The sequence below is a fragment of the Euprymna scolopes genome, chromosome 10 (genome assembly GCF_053919585.1).
Source record: "Euprymna scolopes isolate OS-2025 chromosome 10, ASM5391958v1, whole genome shotgun sequence".
NCBI lineage: Eukaryota > Metazoa > Mollusca > Cephalopoda > Sepiida > Sepiolidae > Euprymna > Euprymna scolopes.
Genome location: NC_136491.1, coordinates 78563601 through 78585550, shown reverse-complemented (window position 1 = coordinate 78585550; position 21950 = coordinate 78563601). Strand labels below are relative to the sequence as shown.

General features: G+C 30.5%; 1 protein-coding gene across 15 annotated transcripts in view; it reads right to left on the bottom strand.

Annotated features, from left to right (window-relative positions):
* Positions 1-1394: 1394 nt before the first annotated feature.
* Positions 1395-21950, bottom strand: part of LOC145286115 (uncharacterized) — an 863779-nt gene continuing 843223 nt past the window's right edge. For all 15 annotated transcript variants that reach the window (XM_080134803.1, XM_080134807.1, XM_080134809.1 and 12 more), the window contains one exon: positions 1395-2888. In XM_080134803.1, the coding sequence (XP_079990929.1) occupies positions 1542-2765 (1224 nt within the window). In that variant the 5' untranslated portion in view covers positions 2766-2888 and the 3' untranslated portion in view covers positions 1395-1541. The remainder of the gene's footprint in view (positions 2889-21950) is intronic.

The following is a 21950-nucleotide window of genomic DNA, read 5'->3' as shown; positions in this document are numbered from 1 at the left end:
AAATATACCTCATGCCGCATAGTATTAGTTTCTAAAAATCATATTTTACACACACACACACACACACACATATATATATATTTACGTGTGCATACATAGATATATAATAGATAGGTTTTATCTCATATTAACGAAAATTAAATACCTTGATAATTAACTAAAACAATTGACTCTTAAAGAAGCATATCTGCTATTGATCTTATAGAAAGGGCGTATTTTTTATAACTATAATTTATATAAAAATTAAAGTTTCCCGGGAAAATTGCAAATAAAGGTCAAATTATAATTTTCAATATATATATATATATATATATATATATATATATATATATATATATATATGCGTATATATATATATTTACTTGCAAGTAAAGGTCCAATTATAAATTACAATATGTATATATATATATATATATGCGTATATATATATATGCGTATATATATATATATATATTTATATATTTAATTGCAAGTAAAGGTCAAATTATAATTTACAATATATATATATATATGTGCGTATATATATATACGTGCGTATATATATATATATATATATATATATAATAGATAGGTTTTATTTTATATAACATATGAATATTAACGAAAATGGAATACCTTTATAATTAACGAAGAAAGTTGGCTATTATCTGTTATCGATCTCATCGAAAGGGTGTAGTTTTTTATAATTATAATTTATATAAAACTTTTATGATTAATCGACAAATAATAGAGTAAAGAGAAGTTTCCTCATGTAACAAAATTATAGAAAAATGTAAGTCTTACCGAAAAAAAAATGAAACATATTAGGAAATTATAATTATAATATGTTTACTAGAGAAGTTTGGTGCTCATAAATACACGATTATAACGTTTATAAACTAAGAATTAGTGATAAAAATATAGTCCTGCACATTACGAGAGAGAAAGCAATCAATTGGCATATAAGATTTACGTAGAAGTTTCAAATCCAATAAATCACGCGATTATTGATGCAAGACAATTAAATTAGTTTTGTTTTTAAATATGTTTGTAAATGAAGTTCTCCATTTACGGTGCATTGTTTTTATATTAATTTTACAACTAGAACCAACTATTTATGCACTACTTCAACGTATGATACACTTGCTTGGATTCATAACAGATCATTACTGGCAAGTCCTATCAGTACCTGAGAGACGATTCAAAATGACAATTTTCATTGATTATTAAAACGATTCTATTCGAAAAATTTACAAGATGGTGCCCAACAGTCTATAGCGATCGACAAGTTATTGCATTACAACTGGGATAGACACATGTCCGACTGTATGTGAAATTAAAACTTGAGTTTTAATTTCCTTCTAAATTTTTATTTCCCGTTTTGATAATTAATTTCGAAGTTTATGACAATTAAATTTTTATGTGTGAGTATATTTTATTTTATGGAAAACAGAGATAGAATATTTGCTTCTTGGAAAAGAAATATATCTCGGGTTAGTGAGTTTATCTGGCTCAATATTGAAATTGTCATTCAATACAAATCGAAATCCTGGGTTGAATTGTTATAAATCCGTTGTGTCGATAATCCTGGTTTTGCTGTTTACGCGAGGTAGGCATTTGGCTTCTAGAGCAATCTCTTTTTTCATTTCGTGTGGGGTCAACCCACCAAATGCCAGCAGGATTCCCTGTCGGAACTCCGAAATGGACAGAAAGTAAACAAAGAACTTGGACACGAAATTAAGCAGGTAGACGTTACGGAATAGGGGTAAGAAGAAGTCGTCTTCTTCGCCATTTTCGAAAACCCATATGATAACCATCATTGACAAATACGGAAGACTCGACATCAGAAAAACTGCTGTGATTGTCATGCAAGGCATGTTCATGAGGACATCCAAGTTCTCCACAGTTGGTTTGGGGACATGGTCGAAAGTTCGGACGCTCCACTGAGCCGTGATTAATCCACTCACAGGGTTTGCCAGCACAGCACTCCCTTCGATCTCAGATTTAGTTTGACTGGATGGCGGACATAGCCAGTAGGGGCAAATGCAAAACTGAGAGAGTCTTACGAACAGGAATGCGAACGTAATCATCCAAGGGAAGACAAACGCAAAGAAAAGCTCAGCTCTTTTGAGATCACGCATTTGTGGTAAGTCTTCCGGTAGAATCATGCACTTGGTTATCGTGGCCGTACCAGTCGGGTTATCGCTCATCTTTTTCACATCAACTACCCCATGGGTCCAGGTCACGTGCAGGAAACCAACACCAGCGAAAATCGCTACCATGACGATGATGAACTTCGCCTGAAGGACACTTTCGAAGCGTCGACGTAAACCTCTAGAATATAGTCTAGAGCATCGCTGCATGATTGACAGAGCCATATACCAACAAGCTAAAAAGCTTGCGAAATGCGACACGTACAGAACGATTTGACAAACTCCCATTGTTGTAAACAGACCAACGCCGTATCGTGACAACCACGGAATAATCAGTGTTATTAGGTATAAATTATCCATGATTCCAATAGCGATAAGATAGTGACTTATCGCTAGTCTGTTAAGATCTGTGTGTAGAAAGACTGCTATTGAAATGGAATTTAGCAGCAGACCGAGAGTTGAAAAAGTCGGTTTATAATAGGTCTCCAGTATATCAATGAGTTTCAGTGAATACCATGTATGGCCGAATGTCTGATCTCGTATCTCAGGACCTCCGTGAATAAAGTGAAGATCCGATGATCCGGATCTATTTTTAAGCATTTGTTCGAAGTACAAGCTGTCCATTTTTTGCATACTTGTCAAGATTTACTATTAAGAAAATATATCCTGGATTTATCCGCTTCAAGATGTAAGACAGAAAATATGACTTTCGGTGCCGATGAGACAATGGCGCAGCCAGTAATACTCCAAATAGATCTGAAATAAAAAAGAAAAGGTATTAGATTATATATGAAGCGAAATAGTTTCAAATATTGTAATTTAAAAATAGATTTTATAAAAAGACATATTCAAACGTGTATATATATATATATATATATATATATATATATATATACATATATATGTATATATATATATAACACATACAAACGTTCATACAGTGTTGTTTAGTGGTTGTCTGATAATTCAGTTATTTTAATGTATGAACCCGCGAACAATTATATGGATGCTATCAATTTGTATTTTATCCGTCCTCAGTCGAATATATGATAATGCTTTTATTCATTGTACAGCTATACTATAACGTATGGTCAAATATTGTTTTCGTACAATTTCAGGATATTGTACAATATTTCAATGCTAATTACAAAGACTGCGTATGTTTATGTTGTTTTATCATAAGACGGACCTATTAACGCACTGTTTTATTGACATAAGAGCATGTCTTAATCATACCTACATGCTGTAGATAGTTATATAGTATATGATCGTCTGACATCAAACCATGGCTCAGACAGTATACTTTCCATTTACACCTTAACGCAGAGTATAATAAAATAAATGTAACGCGGATCCACTACTTTATTAGAGTAAATACATCAATCAGTTGTGTCGACATCAGCATGTGGGCGCACTACGAAATACGCAAACAGCTGTAAGCAATGTACGGGGTGACGAAAAAAAAACGGGTCCCAACTCTAATTAGGCCCCGTTTCTTAGTGGTTTGTCCAAATGTCATAACTAGCTAATTATATTCAAAACATCACATCGAAACACTAGGGTATTTGGCCTTTTTTTCTCCGTTCTACAGCATATGTTCTAGATGGCCTCCATTTAGCTCCGTGCATTTCTTGAGGCGCAGCACGAAGTTGTACATGACGTTCTTACATTATTATTGGTAATGACTCTCATCTTCTCCCTAATGGCTTCCTTGAGTTCCGTGAATGTTCTGGGTTTCCCTGCGTAGACTCTGTCCTTACGATAGCCGCAAATAAAAAAATCTGGGGATCTTAGGTCCGGACTATGGGGTGCCCACTCAAAATCAGTCTTGAGGCTGATCAATCGGCCTCCAAAGCTTTCTTTCAGCCAATCCCGGGACAGGTTTGATGTGTGAGAACTTGCTCCGTCCTGGTGGAACCAGAACTTGCTCAGGAGCGACGGGTAGATGGTCTGGACCTCACTCTTAAAGGTTCTGATGACCTCTACATACCGCTCCTTGGAAACTGTCACTGCTGCGCCAGATTCTTCGATGAAGATTGGTCCGATGATGCCTCTGGCCGAGATTGCCGCCCACACTGTACACTTAGGAGTATGCAGGGCCTTGGTGGCTACTTCATTGGGTCTGGGGGACCCCTGAGAAAACATTTGTTGTGGAGTTCCCATTTCCATCAAGATGGAAGTGGGCTTCATCAGGGGTCCAAAGGAGGTTAAGGAAACTTGGTGTCTCCTCGATCTTCTGGAGCACCTTGACTGCCATAACTCTCCTCTGCTTCTTGTCTGAGGCTATAACTGTCTGCAGCGTCTGTATTCTGTATGATCAATCCCTGATATCGTTCACCAGCACTCTCCTGCAAGTCCTACGGGACATATCGAGGGACTGACTTCGCTTACGCACATAGGGTTTCGGATTCTGTGGAGAGACTCTCTCACTCTTTCGACCAGCTCCGCTGTTCGCTTCTTGGGACGTTCCGAGTGGTTGGGACGGTTCTTTCTGTAGCGCTGAGGTTCTCCACGGTCCCATACTTCTCGAAGTAGTCCACCCAGTTTTGAATTCTGCTTTTCGATGGAGCCTTTTCACATTCGAACTGACGCATGAAAATGTATTGGGTTCTCTTAAACGAGCCTGTCTTGTAGTAAAATTTAATACAGTGTATTATTTGCCCCAGCTCCCACTGAGGTCTTGGTGTGCTTACGGTCGTTGATTCTGCCATGTCCTGTAAAATAAGGGCAATCGGTGGATAAATAATGGAGATATCACCTAAAGTGTACACGGGGCCCTTTTTTGGGGTCACCCTGTACTATACACACTGATTATATTATGAAATTTAGGAAAAACCATTAATAGTATTATGTATTATTTTTGACCCATTAAAGGAAACAGGTTTTAAATCAGCAATATTTAAAATGAAGAGAGTGTTCTTTCACGAAACGTTTCACGAGTCAATTGAATGTGTTTATTAAATTTCTGTTACATCGATCCTACTTTCAGGATTTGGTTTCAACGTCTGCTGGCTGTTAACAAAACTAATACGAATCTTCTATTGACAAAGACTTATCCAACATTCGAAAATGATATTGATTTTATTTTCAAAACCTGTAGACTAATTGGTTGAAAAGTTAATTACACCCTTTCAGATATTTTATTTGTAACGTTTGAGGCGTGTTTTGTGCTGTTTGTATTAAACATCTCATAAATACGAAATAGTTTGAGAGTAATATTTTTATATATTTCCTTTTCTATTAATCTCTACCTACCATAAAATTTGATCAACGCTGTTTTAGTAATCCTTTAAATATATTATACATTAAATAATTTTGGAAGTTGAGCATTTACTCTATGAGTGTCTCTACTCTACAGACCGGAAAAAGGTGAAAACAAAAATATAACTCATACAACTACAGAACTATCGATACTTAATTATTTTATCTATCTATATATCTATCTATCTATATATCTATCTATCTATCTATCTATCTATATATATATATATATATATATATATATATATATATATATATATATATATATATATATATACGTTATTATCATTGACTCGTTGAATGGTTATTACTCTCATAATTTCCTTGAATTTGACCTTATTTGAAACTCCATAAACTGGATATACGTGTTAGAAATCCTTCGCATATTACTAAAAGTAATATTCGCAATCGAGATATTCATTTTGCTCTTAGACAAATACGCAGGTAAGACATACTTGGTCTTTACATAAATATTCACAAGTAAATCAAGGAATATGACAGTGGTTTACTACTGAATGTTTACTGTGACAGAAAGACACAAATATCTAAGAGAGAGTAAAAAGCGCTCGTTCTTCTATTAAAGACTATGTATAATCAAAACAATTAAACCTGAAATACTTCCAATATAATCCAGTCTCTAGACAACTCAATGTGCTGGCGTTTATATTATTACGTCAAGTAATATCTCAAGTAAATTGCAGCTGATATAACATCGTCATATATTAAACTACAACCATATGTATATATACATATCTATACAAATTTAGAGAGAGGGATATATATATATATATATATATATATATATATATATATATATATATATATATATAGTAATTCATAAAATATAAATGGCGATTAAGCTACACTGAATATTCGGCGTTTCATCCACTCTAGGATTCGTCAGGCTTAGGAATATTCAGTGTAGCTTAATCGGCATATATATTTTATAAATTACTAACTAGCTCTACCTACGTATTCAGCACTTTTGAAGTATATACTTAAAGTTTACGCATAAATCTATATTTTCGTATATTAATTTTATGTGAGTAAATGAAGTAGTTATATATATATATATATATATATGTATATATATATATATATATATATATATATATATATATATAACGAGAGGACGGTGACTGCATTAGTATATAGCCACCACGTTAGACAATCTTGTATAATTTATATATGCATATATATATGTATATATATATATATATATATATATATATATACTTTTTTGCACACTTTAAATCATAGGCATACGAACACATACACACACATATATAATATAAGGCTAAACGTCTGTGTGTGGAGGGGTGTGGTCACGAATAGGCTCCTATATGGTTGACTATTTAAAAAAAAAACTGATTATATATAATGATAGAAGATGTATCGAGGATCAGAAATGGGTATGTTTTATCTGGCAGAACGGTGGTTCATAAAAGTTGTGGTGGCTGCGTTCGCGCTTGGCTCCCAAAGTATGGAAACAAAATATGAAAAACAAAAAATGTTTACAAGGGTTTTTGATATAGAAATACATAAGACTACTTTGATAAGTATGTTTCAACTTAAATAGGGATGGTATAATACAATTGTCTACGTTCGCGCCTGTACTCCATGGAAATATGACACAAACTTTAACAAAGACTTTTCGTATCTATTTGCGTAAGTATACTTTGATAATTATGTTTCAGTTTGAAGAAACATGGTATGATAAAATTATTGGGTGTTCGTTCGCGCTTGACCTCCATAGAATGTAAATATGTCACAAAGGTTAAGAAGGTTTTTTATAAAAGGGGTGACAATCCACAATATTACCTTAACTTTAATCTTAATTCACGTTAGCTTGAATTTATTTTTTAGAGTTGAATCATATTGTGTCGAATAAATTCACCTCATAAATTCACGTTCTTATTAAAATGAAAGCCCCCCCCCCCCGAAGTCGGAACTTTAGACAATTCTTGACACAAATTTTGCATAATTCTGTTTTTTTCCTTCTCCACTTGCACGTGCCACTCTTTCAAAAATAGATAAAGAGATAAATAATAAAAAAATAAGAACGTTACTAGTTATCGTGTCAAAAGAAGGAAAAAAGTCCTGCTCAGGTGATTACGTGTCTTTTTAAAAAAAAAAACATTTGCATAACCTTTTTTTTATTTTTATTTATTTATATATGTTTAAGCTTTTCTTATCAGTGTACTAGAAGGAATTCAGTTCATTACAACCCTCTCTGTGTGTTATTTACATTAAAATAGTACAACCCTGAATCCGACAGCGCAATACTACACCGTTCAATACTGTAAAACTGAAACGAAGATGTGCTGATTGAAAAGGACGCCATTTTCTTCTTATTTATATTTATATCGATTCTTTGCTTTTAAAAAATTAAAGTTATTACGTGTTTACTTTATCCCATTTTGCTGTTTCGGATTATTTTACTAAAGTAAGTAAAGCTTCATTATTTTTTAAAACAGTTTTTGTTTCTTTGTTTTTCGATATTTCGTCGATATTATTTAGCAAGCGTATTTAGCAGAAAGGCCAACAAACGACTACACGAAAAAAATAAATATACAAGAAACAAATGTTCAGTTCATGCTTTTTTTAAGTTTTTAATGCTCTTTCTTCAGCGAATCGAAATTAAAATGAAATTTGAGGCGATAATTACTTAAATGAATTTTTATATAAACTACACATGCCATAATCGAATATTCCTCAGGCACAAAATAACGGAAAACATTAAAATATGTTTATAAATATTCCTTACGTTGACAGAACTTTCCTAAATCGTAAACAAAGAATGCTCAGGTGCCCCTCTTTCAAATTGAAAATGGGGCTCCCTATTTAAAAGCCGCTGCCATTTTGATTTTTTTAAACCAGTTCCTGATTTTAAAAACATATGTACAAACTACTTAAAAATAAAAACCAATGAACTGTTCTACCACAAAAGTAATTTTTATTGACTATGGTTGCATTTATTTTTTGTATATTTATATTATTATATATATAGCATTTTCTCTTTGTAAGGAAACATCATTTTGTTGGCCACTTTTGGCTACGAATGGAAGCAAAGTTGATATAAAAATATATTTTTGCGAAAATTATCTTTACTTTCCTCATATTTTGCTTTGAGTAAAATTTTTGAGTATCAAAACCTATCTCTTTAGAACCCCTCCTTTTCATAACCTATTCATAACTTTCAATCACAGTTCATTTTCTGTAGGCTGTTTTTTAACCCAGTCAACGACGAGTACTTCTGCTAGTGTATATATATATATATATATATATATATATATATATATATATATATATATTGTATAACTCTACATTTTGCTTATATATTTTTGAAGTCGGATTATGTAGGTGCTAAGTCTGCGATAGGTTGAAGTTAAAATATTTTTCCCTTCTGGGAATTTAAACTGCATTCTTAATTTTTAGTTTTGCATTTTTTTATTCAAAGCTTCTTTAGACTATATATATATATATATATATATATATATATATATATATATATATATATATATATATATATAAGAAATAAAATCAAAAGTATGTAGTGTGTTCCTAATATAAGCAATGATAAACTTCAATCTAATAAAATACCAGTATTTTTATATATATAATTTAATCCTAACCTAATAAAAAAGTTCAATACGCAATAGAGTGTAGAGGTTATTATATGATGAGAAGAATGTCAAGCATAGCATTCTTTGAAATTCTGCCGAATAAGGAATTTCTAAATTGGTTTTTGGAGTCCTCGGTCGAACAATAAATTTTGATTATAAATTTCAACGTACAGTTTTAATTTTATTTCTTTTATATATATATATATATATATATATATATATATATATATATATATATATATACAACACTTAAAATTTAAATAGAATTATTGACAGACAAAATATCAAGAAGCTGAATATAAGGAACAGAACCAATCGAAATTGGATTATCATACATGTTGAAATAATGTATTTTAATACTAGAAGTCACGATATTTATATTAAACCTATATCAGCCTACATACAGACAATGTCAACAACAAATATAGTGATTTAGGCAAATTTACTTTAAGAAGTGCGAAATCATTTCTTTAAACGACCAACTATCTTTAAAGCACAAGCACAAACATAGCAGTACACAAGTTGATATTCAATTCAGCGAACGTACTTAACTGTTGAGATTCAATCTTTCCGTAACTAAATATGTATAGCGCTAATACGGTAGTGGGCGGAAAATCGTTCTCGCAACGAGTATTTATGAATAGAATATACCTATGCTCAGTTATGAATATTTATGAATTAATATTCATAATACCTTGGTAGTTCAAATGTGCATGAGTACGTATGCAAATTCTTACCTATTTGCCATGAGTCTGCAATATAGATGGAAATATGATTTGTCAATTATATTCCACTTTTATGCATACAAATTAATTTAGGAAGCACACTGTGATTAAAGATCGTATAACAAATAAATGAAAAAAATGATTTCATTTCTAATTCAAAATTGCTATAAATAAGGTACATTAAACTCTATTTTATATTAATGGTCAAATGCCTTTTATTTTCTTTTAGTGAATTAATAGTTGCTACTTTTTTTCTGATAGATATAGGAACATAGACTCATTGATTGATATACTTATTACATGAACAATTTTGCGCTACAAAATCGTTACAGTAACAATTGTGTGTATATATAAATACATACATACACATATATATATATATGCATATATATTCATATATATACACGCACTCATATATATATACATATATATATATATATATATATATATTCTCTTTGTATAACTTTACATTTTGCTTCTATATTTTTCCATCGTTTATTCATCTATAAAGCGTATTTGCCTTTAGTATTGGAAAATCAATTTATATTCATGCTTTTAGTATTTACCTCTAAGCATATTTCTAAAACTTCGAATATATCAGAAAAAAATATTTGATTTCCCCATTCTTATTATTCCATACTATATTGAAATGCCATCATACTATTAAAATTGTATTTATTGTGAATGTCTAGCGGTAAAATGGTGTAAACCAGTCCGTTTCAAATTGTCTTTGTTATGAGTATATGACCAAATACTTTTGATAATTTCAAGTTGATACATGGTGAACGTAAATAGCATTCATATAGAAACATGAGCTTAAATGTGATATTGTTCTGACGGAAGTAATTCAAGTAATTATCATTGGTATGTTGATATTTACCATGTTAATAGTTCAAAGGATTATGTGTCAAATTACAATTTTTCATTCGTTTTTATTAATATTTCAGTATTTGTAAGCCATTATTTTTCTTATGAGAATGTATGTTCGGTATTACCACATAATTTGAAAGTAGATAGTAATATTCTTCTACTAGCACGTCACCCGTTTTTGCACGGTAATAAATATGCATATAATAATAATATAATAATCTGATGCGTTTTACTCATGCATATTTCGTATTTCTAATTATAGGCAAATTATCAAAGAACGGTTATCGCTCCATCTAATCATTTTAAAACAATTACGTCTTCTTTTCAGAACTCTGACTACAAGAAAAATAGAGAAAGTTAGCACAATGCTTTTATTTCAATTACAGCTGGGCTGAAAAGGTGCCGAGACAGCTCTCGATATGAAAGAAGTGTTTAGCCCACGAAACAATAGATAACTCATACCGCAATAGTGGTTTAAGAAATTTCTGGTAGCGACGAGAGTCTTGGACATGGTGAGCGTAGTGGTCTGCCATTGGATGTTAACAACGATCAATTAAGATCCTTAGTCGAAGCGAATGCACACACACCTGCTCGGGAACTTGCTTCTATATTAGATATAACGTCTACAACGATTAATAGCCATTCGGAAAAGATTTGAAAGACAATAAAACTTGAATGGAAACAAAAAGAAACTTCGTTATCATGTATCACCTTCTCGTCTCTTACACGTTGTAAGGTTGTAACTTGTAATTAATAGTACGTCCTTTACGACAACCGGCGATTCTCATCTCAGTAGTTAGACGCCGGCTAACCCCCAAAACACTTCAGGAAGCAACAAACACAAAGTAAATTACGCACCAAAACTGTGATAAAAAAAAAGAAATTAACTATGTCCAGTCAGTACTGGAGAAGAATAAGAATTTAAATTATTTGGATTATATGACCTACTTTACGTTTCCGAGTTGGGCGGAGTGTTCATTGAGGAAAAAGTTATGACAATTATGACTAAGATCTAAATAATAATCCGAATAATTAAACTAATAAATATAATATTTCTTACATGGACAAACACAAAACTATAGAAGATTAATTGCAAGCAAGACTTCGCTGTGTGTATTCGCACGCAATGCCTATTTAAATAGTGGAACAAAATTCGTGATTAATAAGAGATACATTGTTTTGAGTTCATTCCGTTTAATCTGGCATTAAAATCAATATCGCTCGGTTGCGTCTAATTAATTATTTCTTGCGTGAAAATCAACTTGAAAGCAAGAAATAAAAAATTAATTCAAATTCAAATATTTCAGAGATAACAGTGATCGCGATTGTGACAAAAGTGAACTGCCAAGATATAGGAAAGAGATATGCTTTATAGATTTTGTATTTAAACCCCCAACAAACGATCACTATATGATGTCTTACTCTAAACTAGTGTCTATACTTATAAGAACCATACTATGTAAAGTAATACGTAGCTATATGGAGAATAGACAATGCATTGTGGGTTCTTTGTCGGCAGCTCCCGTAACCCTCGCTTCCTCTAATTTTTTTTCTCAGTCCTCGTTTCGAATGAGTGATTTTTTTCTGATAAAAAGAGAAGAAAACGCTATGTTTTTTTGTCGGCAGTGTTTTTGCGTGAGCAGTTGGCTGATGTGTCTAAAGTTTTCTATTTCTATGTCTATCCTTGTAAGCCTGCCACTAAAATGGTGCTGGAGATAAACGTTTTTACTGGGCTGACTGATTATCAGGGCGACGAACCTTGGACTAACCATATTACTTTCTAATTGTTACGGTTTTACCATATCATGGTATACAACATATATTTCTTCGCTTCTTTTTCTCCACTGCTTTCCATCTCTTCTCTGTGGGCACCAAGTCTGTCAACCTCTTCCACAAATCACAAAACTCCATCATGAAATGTCTCCAGAAATACTAGAAGATTTAGTAAAACTTCTAACGCAAGAAGTGAGTACCATGTCTCCTTTACCAACATCAGGTAACTACATTCCAATGTCCAGAGGTTGGAATCCAATTACAGGAAAACTAACTAGACCTATTCTTCCTAAGTGAAACTGGCATATGACCAGCCATTTCTCTATAGTAGTTCGTAATTAAAGAATATTCTAATTTAACATTCAAATTAACCCCCAATATCGCCATTGGTATATGATAGGTGCCTACATTAGAGATGGCCTTCCAATCAGTCCTCAGTGTGCCATGAGTAAATTGCTTAAATCTCTGTCAAATAGTGAAGTAGTCAACTATCTCAGCAAGAATAACCTATTCAGTTACATGCAATATGGTTTCCGTTCTGCTAGATCTACAGCAGTTGTGCTACCAGTTATATGTCATAGTGCTTGCAAATCTTTCAAGGTAGGTTTTCTTTCTAAAAGCATTTGATAGTGTGTGATATAAACGTCAACTCCACAAAATCTCCAGCTAACCTGATATGGCTGGAAATTCCTTCTCAATTATTAAATCAGTTCTCGTTGCTAGGAAAAGAGGTTGAGGGGCCGAACTCTCTTTCTGACTTACATCAATGATCTTCCAAATCACATCCAAAAAATAATTCGTAGACATGTATACTGACGACATTACTATCTTTGGTAACACATCAAAGGCTGTAAATAACCAAGTTCTCGTTGAGTATCTTTCCTCTGATTTTGAGCACGTGGTTTAATGGGAAAAGAGGTGACTGTTTAATTTTAATGCATCTCAAACCAATCTTCTATCTTTACTTCATTAACTCTCTGATCCTCGTATGGCATCAATTGAAATATTTGGCTCTAGATTTGGAGATGTTCTATTTTTTGTTAAGATTCTGAGCCTGACCCCTCCTGATATGAGATCGACCACGTAAATCAAATCCGTTGCCAAGCCTGATAGAGAAAATGGTGGAATCGTTCTACCGCTCCAATAAATATCTCATTGTTCATGCAATTTTCTTCCTGTATAAGAGCCAAGTAGTGTACGTCCAAGGATAGAACTGTTGCCACATCTGGTTAGGAGCCGTAAGGAGCACTTTATTCTGCCTTGACAAATAGACTGTTACGCCTAGTGAAGGACGGCGTTATCTCTTCTTTGCAACCTCAGAAGAGACGTAGCGAGCCTCTCTGTTTTATCTATATCTTCATGGCAAGTGCGTATCTAAGCTCCAACTAAGTCCTTTCAGGCCTGACTGTCACGAAAATACTCGTCGAGCTAAACCACTTTCAATAATTTCCCGCACTCTTTATCTGTGCCTTAACCTAAATGTAGATTCCAAGAACAAAGCTGATCCGTTTTCCTGCTTGTCAACTGACTACAGTATGGTCGTCTTCAACTCCAACATGAAAAGTTCTTGATAAATCCTTCCTGACGTAATCCAGTTTACTGAATTTCTATTACTAACGATTACTACATTTTTCCATCGACTTCCGTAAACTTTAATCCTCAAGTGGGTTCCGAGCTTTGTCTTATATGTACCACTCTAAAAAATATAAACATATAAATATATATATATTTGTTCACATTATATTTATATTTCGGATGCCGATACAGTAAGTGGATTCATCTGAACAAAATATCTAAGACAAGCTGTCCCAGAAAAGCAGTTATTTAAATAACAATTACTGGTGGGTTTACGGTAATACGATCCTTGCATTACTATCCTTGTTTGTTTTAATGCATACAGTTCAAACGATAGGTATTAAAAGTACTTAAACAATAATTACTAATATTGTCAAAAGTGTGAAACGTAAAGTTTATTTGACAGACATATAATGCATTAGAAAATATCCTAAAACAAATTAAAATCTCATCAAACTCCATTAATCAGAAGAGGGGGAGAAAAGTATACTTTTTTACTAACGATTCGAATCGGCTTCAAACCAAATGTTTTAATATCTTCTGTAGCTTGGAATTTTTTCTGCACTCAGATTTTTACATGTTACTAGGATTAGAATGGTAACTTTTCTCGTAAAGATAAACTTTGGTTTGGTTGAAATTCTCCAGTTATAATTAAAAGACGTTTATCTATTGTGGCTGTGGCGTCACTGGTGAAGTGCGCAGATAAGTGGAAATATAAAGTTGAGAGAGGGAAGATGTGTCTCGTCTGAACAAACAAAAAATAGCAGCTAGGATTTTGGATACCCTCTTCATACTTTTATGTCAAATAGTGTGGAGTTTTCTCTGTTTCATTTAACTTCAATCGAAATTCTCAGAAACCAAGGACAAACTCTCGAGGCTAACACATGACATAATATTTTCCACTAAAGATAATTTACAATCGAACGCACTTTCCGTCTCTCCTTGTGCAACTTTTATTGATTGCTATTCTTCAATTACATTCATTCTCTTCGTAACTGCTGCGTATGTATACTTATATGTGATAAATAGTTGATAGACTCGCGGATTGGATAATAGATTTTATTTTATGATGTACATTGGTGTCTTCCCCTGCCCCTCTTAGTAACATTTACTTTTCATCATTGAGAGCTCTATCACTTTCGGTCATAGTAGTTTAACAGCACCAGAGTTATTTACATCTATTAAAAATGGGATAACTTTATTAATCTTTTATCATTTAAGTTATGACTCAGTGTATAGTGAATACCCTTAATTTTTCTCTTACTAGAGTTTACTGTGTTATATATATATATATATATATATATATATATATATATATATATATATATATATATATATATTTCTTGTAGCGTATTAGTATTAGCAGATTTCAAGACAAGAATTCATCAAGTCTTGCGTTGCATCCAGCTATGTGCTGTTACTACAGGCGTCATTGTCTGATGAAAGCGCTACATTCCAGTCTGGGATATCCGTAACAATATAATTTGGGCTGCGAATAATCTGTGGTTATGACTATTTAGTCAGAGTTTACTTGTAGGGAATAGTATGTTCATGTAAGCTTGTCATGCCAAACTTATTTACAGAGAGACTTTCTATAATATAAATCTCACCTGCCTGTTTAAATGTATGTGTGTATGTATGTATCTAAACTGGTTCCCCCACCAGACTTGTTTGGTGAGGAGGGCGGCTAGTCTCCCTGAAGGATTAAAAACAAGACCTTCCAAAGGGCGAATGAACTCTTTTTCTGGGTCAACGACCAACTAGCACCGTGTATATTTGTGGGTGTGTGTGTATATGTGTATTGGGGTAGAGAGGGATCCCGTAAGCCGTGGTGAAGGCAACCTTTCTTTTAAAAAAACATAAAGCGGAAGACCAGTACCCGCATTAAACTGGTCTGCAGTTTAATTTGTTGCTGGCTATCTTGCTCTTGCTTGTTGCTGGATCTCAATATTTGGAACCGAGAGAGAGACTTAGCTGTCGTACAAAGCTAAGACTCTGTAACATCATATTTGTATAGATACTCCCTCAGACATTTGGAATCATGGATTTTAAATGTTTGAGGGAGTGGCACTCGTCTGACAAGACGTTGAAATCATCAATCAATCATCATGTATGTATGTGTATGTGTACCTATGTATACGTATGTATGTATGTCTGCTTAAAACTTTCGATAAAGGCGACCGATTTTCACGATATCAGAATCACTGATTTTCAAAAAGGTTATCAAAGATCTCTCCTTGAAAACAACCTGTGAGGTTTCCTGTAAGCTAAGTGACAACAAGTCTTCCCAGATTTCCAGCAATCTCCAGCTCTTACGATAGTATTTGCAAATATATTTGCATTATCACAACAGCTGCTTTCCATTGATTTCTCGTTTGCAGTGGCTATTGGTCTTCACTGGAATTTGAGTGGCAATAAGCCTCCCTATGGTCCCAGTTTTCTTCGCATTTATCCAGCGGAGGTCTGGTCAGTGTTTTCTCCTAGGTCGTTCCTTCCTCCTTGGCTTTTCGGTCTCCCTCCTCTTTAAGGGAGAGGCCAGTGATGTGGTAATGGGAGGATGAGGTTAAGATTATAGAACTTATTGATATGCGGTTTCAATATTCTTGGTTCCATGTAAGGCTTCATGTTTTGCCTCTACAGCAGTTTGTCTGACCCGCACTTGTTGCTCATGTGTGTTGTATTTTCCAGTTATTCCTCTGATTCCAATTTCTCCCATTCTTTTTTCAAAGTGTTTCGGGGTTGTTTCTAGTACTCATACGAATATAGGAATTATTTGGATTTTTTCATCATCTGTATCCCTTTCAGCTCTCTGGCTAGCTCTGTGTATTTGTTTGGCTTCTCCGTTTGTGTGATATTCACCCTGTGGTCAGATGAAACAGCAAAGTCTACGATTTGACAGGACTGATCTTTCTTGTAAATAATTACGACATCCAGTCTTCTTGCTTGGATGGGTTTATAAGTTTGTATGTCCATTTACCATATTATTATTATTATTATTATTATTATTATTATTATTATTATTATTATTATTATTATTATTATCATTATCATTATTATTATTATGATTATTATTAGTATTATTAAAATCGTTATCATCATCCCTCGCACCATCATTTCTATCATGATCATCCTCTATTTACCTAATATTATTTACGAATTCTGTTAGAAGATTATAAATAATTGGCGGCTGTTCACGCAAAAATACTGCCAACCTAGAAAACAGCTTTTTCTTCTCCCTTTGTCAGAAAAATCACTCATTACAAATGAGGACCGGGGGACAAATAAAGAGAAGCGAGAGTACCAGGAACTGCCAATAACGCATGCACGTTGGGTTTTCTACTCACCATTAAAAATATTGTTAAGTATTGTACTTAATAAAAGTCCAACTGGCGTGTTTAAGAGGGGGGTTAAGTGAAAGATTCCCCTCTGACCAACTGAAAATGAAAACACTTGCACACGTATTACAATATTCTGTGAATCTATATTAAAAAAAAAACTGTCAACTTTGTGACATATTTCCATTCTATGGAGGTTAGGCGCGGACGAACACCCCATAATTTATTATACCATATTTCTTCAAACTGAAATATAATTATGAAAGTATATTTACGCAGATAGATATGAAAAGTCTTTATTAATGTGTATACCTATTTCCATTCTATGGAGGCCAAGGGCGAGCGCAGACCCACAATTTTATTATAGCATCCCTATTTAAGTTAAAACCTACTTATCAAAGTATTATTATGTACATCTATATCAAAAACACTTGTAAACGTTTTTTTTTCTTATTTTATTTTTTTTATTTCCATACTTTGTCGGGCAGGCGCGTATGCAGACCTCACAATTTAAATGAATCATCATTATCCCAGATCAAACATACCCATTCTTGTGTCTCGATACATCTTCTATCATTATATGTAATCAGTTTTCTATAATATCCAATTATATAGGAGCCTATTCGTGACCAGACACACACACATACGTTCAGCTTATATATATATATATATATATATATATATATATATATATATATATATATATATATATGGGATAAGTCACAGATTAGATATCAAGTGAATGATCCTGTCAGATTATAGATTGAGGTAATACTTTCAGGATGACGCTAGCCAAAATGGCAATATATAACTTTAATAAATCGTGTAAATCGAAATATATACGCATATATTAAAGTCAGGAATTTATTGTTTGAAACAAGAGTGTATGGGAAAAAAGTATGTTTATTTCCTTAATCTATGGATTTTCAATAATTATTCATATCATAAGAGACAATGAAATGCAATTACAAAATGTTCAGCTATGAATAAACAAATATTTTGCTTTTCAACACATATAGTGAAAATGTCATTTGAATAGTGAATACGCGCTATAGAGGAAAAGGAGTTCATACAACCTGGGTAGTCCATTATCAGAATGAGTTCAATATTTTCCGGATATTACTGCCAGGTCAGAGGAGTGTGTACATATTTTGATTTAAAGAATTTAACTTTAATCATTAAAATTGTATTTTTATATATACATATATATACATATATATATATATATATACATACATATATATATATATATATACATATATATATATATATATATATATATATCACATCATTCCTGCTCGATTCATTTCGGTGTGAAATTATAGCGTGTAAATATCTGGTTTATATATATATATATATATATATATATATATATATATATATATATATATACAGAGAGAGAGAGAGATAAAGAGAGAGAGATAAAAAGAAATGCGTGCGTGCTAACCTGTGTGTAAATCTATTTGCATATATTTGTGTCAGTGTTTATATGTATTTTTCCGTTTGTTCATAACGTGGGGCAATAATAACAATGGTAAAGCATAACTGAATTAATGATCAAGTTTATATTATTAAATTAATGATAAAGTTTATATTATTAAAGTAATGATAAAGTTTATATTATTAAATTAATGATAAAGTTTATATTATTAAATAAATTATAAAGTTTATATTATTAAATAATGATCAAGTTTATATTATTAAATTAATGATAAAGTTTATATTATTAAATTAATGATAAAGTTTATATTATTAAATTAATGATAAAGTTTATATTATTAAATTAATGATCAAGTGTATATTATTATATTAATGATAAAGTTTATATTATTAAATTAATGATAAAGTTTATATTATTAAATTAATGATGAAGTGTATGTTATTAAATTAATGATAAATTTTATATTATTAAATTAATGATAAAGTTTATATTATTAAATTAATGATAAAGTTTATATTATTAAATTAATGATAAAGTTTATGTTATTAAATTAATGATAAAGTTTATATTAAATAATTAATGATAAAGTTTATATTATTAAATTAATGATAAAGTTTATATTATTAAATTAATGATAAAGTTTATATTATTAAATTAATGATAAAGTGTATATTATTAAATTAATGATAAAGTTTATATTATTAAATTAATGATAAAGTTTATGTTATTAAATTAATGATAAATTTTATATTATTAAATTAATGATAAAGTGTATATTATTAAACTAATGATAAAGTTAATATTATTAAATTAATGATGAAGTTTATATCATTAAATTAATGATAAAATGTATATTATTAAAGTAATGATAAAGTTTATATTATTAAAGTAATGATGAAGTTTATATTATTAAATTAATGATAAAGTTTATATAATTGAATTAATGATAAAGTTTATATTATTAAATTAATGATAAAGTTTATATTATTAAATTAATGATCAAGTTTATATTATTATATTAATGATAAAGTCTATATTAAAAAATCAATGATCAAGTTTATATTAATAAATTAATGATAAAGTGTATGTTATTAAATTAATGATAACGTTTATATTATTAAATTAATGATAAAGTTTATGTTATTAAATTAATTATAAAGTTTATGTTATTAAATTAATGATAAAATTTATATAAAAAATCAATGATAAAGTTTATATTATTAAATTAATGATAAAGTGTATATTATTAAATTAATGATGAAGTTTATATTATTAAATTAATGATAAAGTGTATCTTATTAAATTAATGATAAAGTGTATATTATCAAATTAATGATAAAGTTTATATTATCAAATTAATGATAAAGTTACTATTATTAAATTAGTGATGAATTTATATTATTAAATTAATGATAAAGTTTATATTATTTAATTAATGATAAAGTGTATATTATTAAATTAATGTTTGATATAATATTATTTAATTAATGATGAAGTTTATATTATTAAATTAATGATAAAGTGTATCTTATTAAATTAATGATAAAGTGTATATTATTTAATTCATGATTGAGATTATATTATTAAAGTTATGATAAAATGTATATTATAAAATTAATAATGAAGTTTATATTATCAAATTAATGAGGACGTTTATATTATTAAATTAATGATGAAATTTATACTATAAAATTAATGATGAAGTTTATATTATTAAATTAATGATAAAGTCTATTTAATTAAAATAATGATAAAGTCTATATTATTAAATTAATGATGAATTTATATGATTAAATTAATGATGAAGTTTTTATTTTATAATAATTATGAAGTTTATATTATAAAATTAATGATAAAGTTTATATTATAAAATTAATGATGAAGTTTATATCATTAAATTAATGATAAATTTTATATTTTTAAATTTATGATGGATTTTATATTATCAAATTACTGATAAAGTTTTTTATTATTAAATTAATGATAAAGTTATTTATTATTAAATTTATGATGAAGTATATATTATTAAATTAATGATAACATCTATATTATTAATTAATGATAAAATTTATATAATTAAATGAATGATGAAGTCTATATTATTAATTAAGTAGAAAGTTTCTATTATTAAATTAATGATAAAGTTTATATTATTAAATTTATGATAAAGTCTATATTATTAAATCAATGATGAAGCTTATATTATTAAATTAATGATAAAGTTTTTATTATTAAATTAATGATGAAGTTTATATTATTAAAGGGCGAAAATGTTCAAAAAGGAATTAGATGTAGAATATATAAACTAAGAAAAGTTGAAGACGCCCCTGATAAAATACGAAATATTTATAACAATTGTTTCAACAATGAATATTAGTAACAATTACACAAGAGCAAGATAGCCAGCAACAAATTAATTACAACAATACCATTAGTGCATTCATATTTATACAATGTTAGTTCACCTCTCATCGCTATATTTTTATACTTATTTTGTGTCTTTTAAAGAAAAAAATAAAACAATTATTATATATGAGTAATTTTATTTTCTGCGTTTATGCGTGTATTTTTGGTTAAAACTTACACTTGTTTATTACAATACGTAACTTAAACAAGCCGTATCCTGGAACGAAACGAAGTAAATTACCCATTCTATTTCATATTGTGGGGAACGTCGATTTTCTAGGTATGTTAAGTTTTTATCTTAGGGAAAGCAATAAGATTAAAGAGTTTACATTAAAGTCGGGGATATTGAAAAAACAATATATTTTACATATTACTATAGCATATGTACCGCCATAGGTACATACTACTCCGCAACTTTTATATTCTGTTTTATAGTTCCAAAAATGTTGAGCTTTAATTGTAAAAAAAACTATATATACATATCTCTCTCTGTATATATATATATATATATATATATATATATATATATAGAGAGAGAGAGAGAGAGAGAGAGAGAGAGAGAGAGAGAGAGAGCCTCGGTGGTAAATGTTCTTTTATGAGGTGAGCTCGTGACACAAACAATAAACACTTCTCAATAATAAAAGAAGATATTATGTCCGATCGGGTAAAATAATACCGTAAGGTGTCGATATGCCTCGTGCATATATAGAAATGAAATGCTACACATACCAACTAAAAATTGTGGAATAAATTACCATCACAATATTCGGAAACTAACTAAGCTGAGTAGGTGGATATTATATACC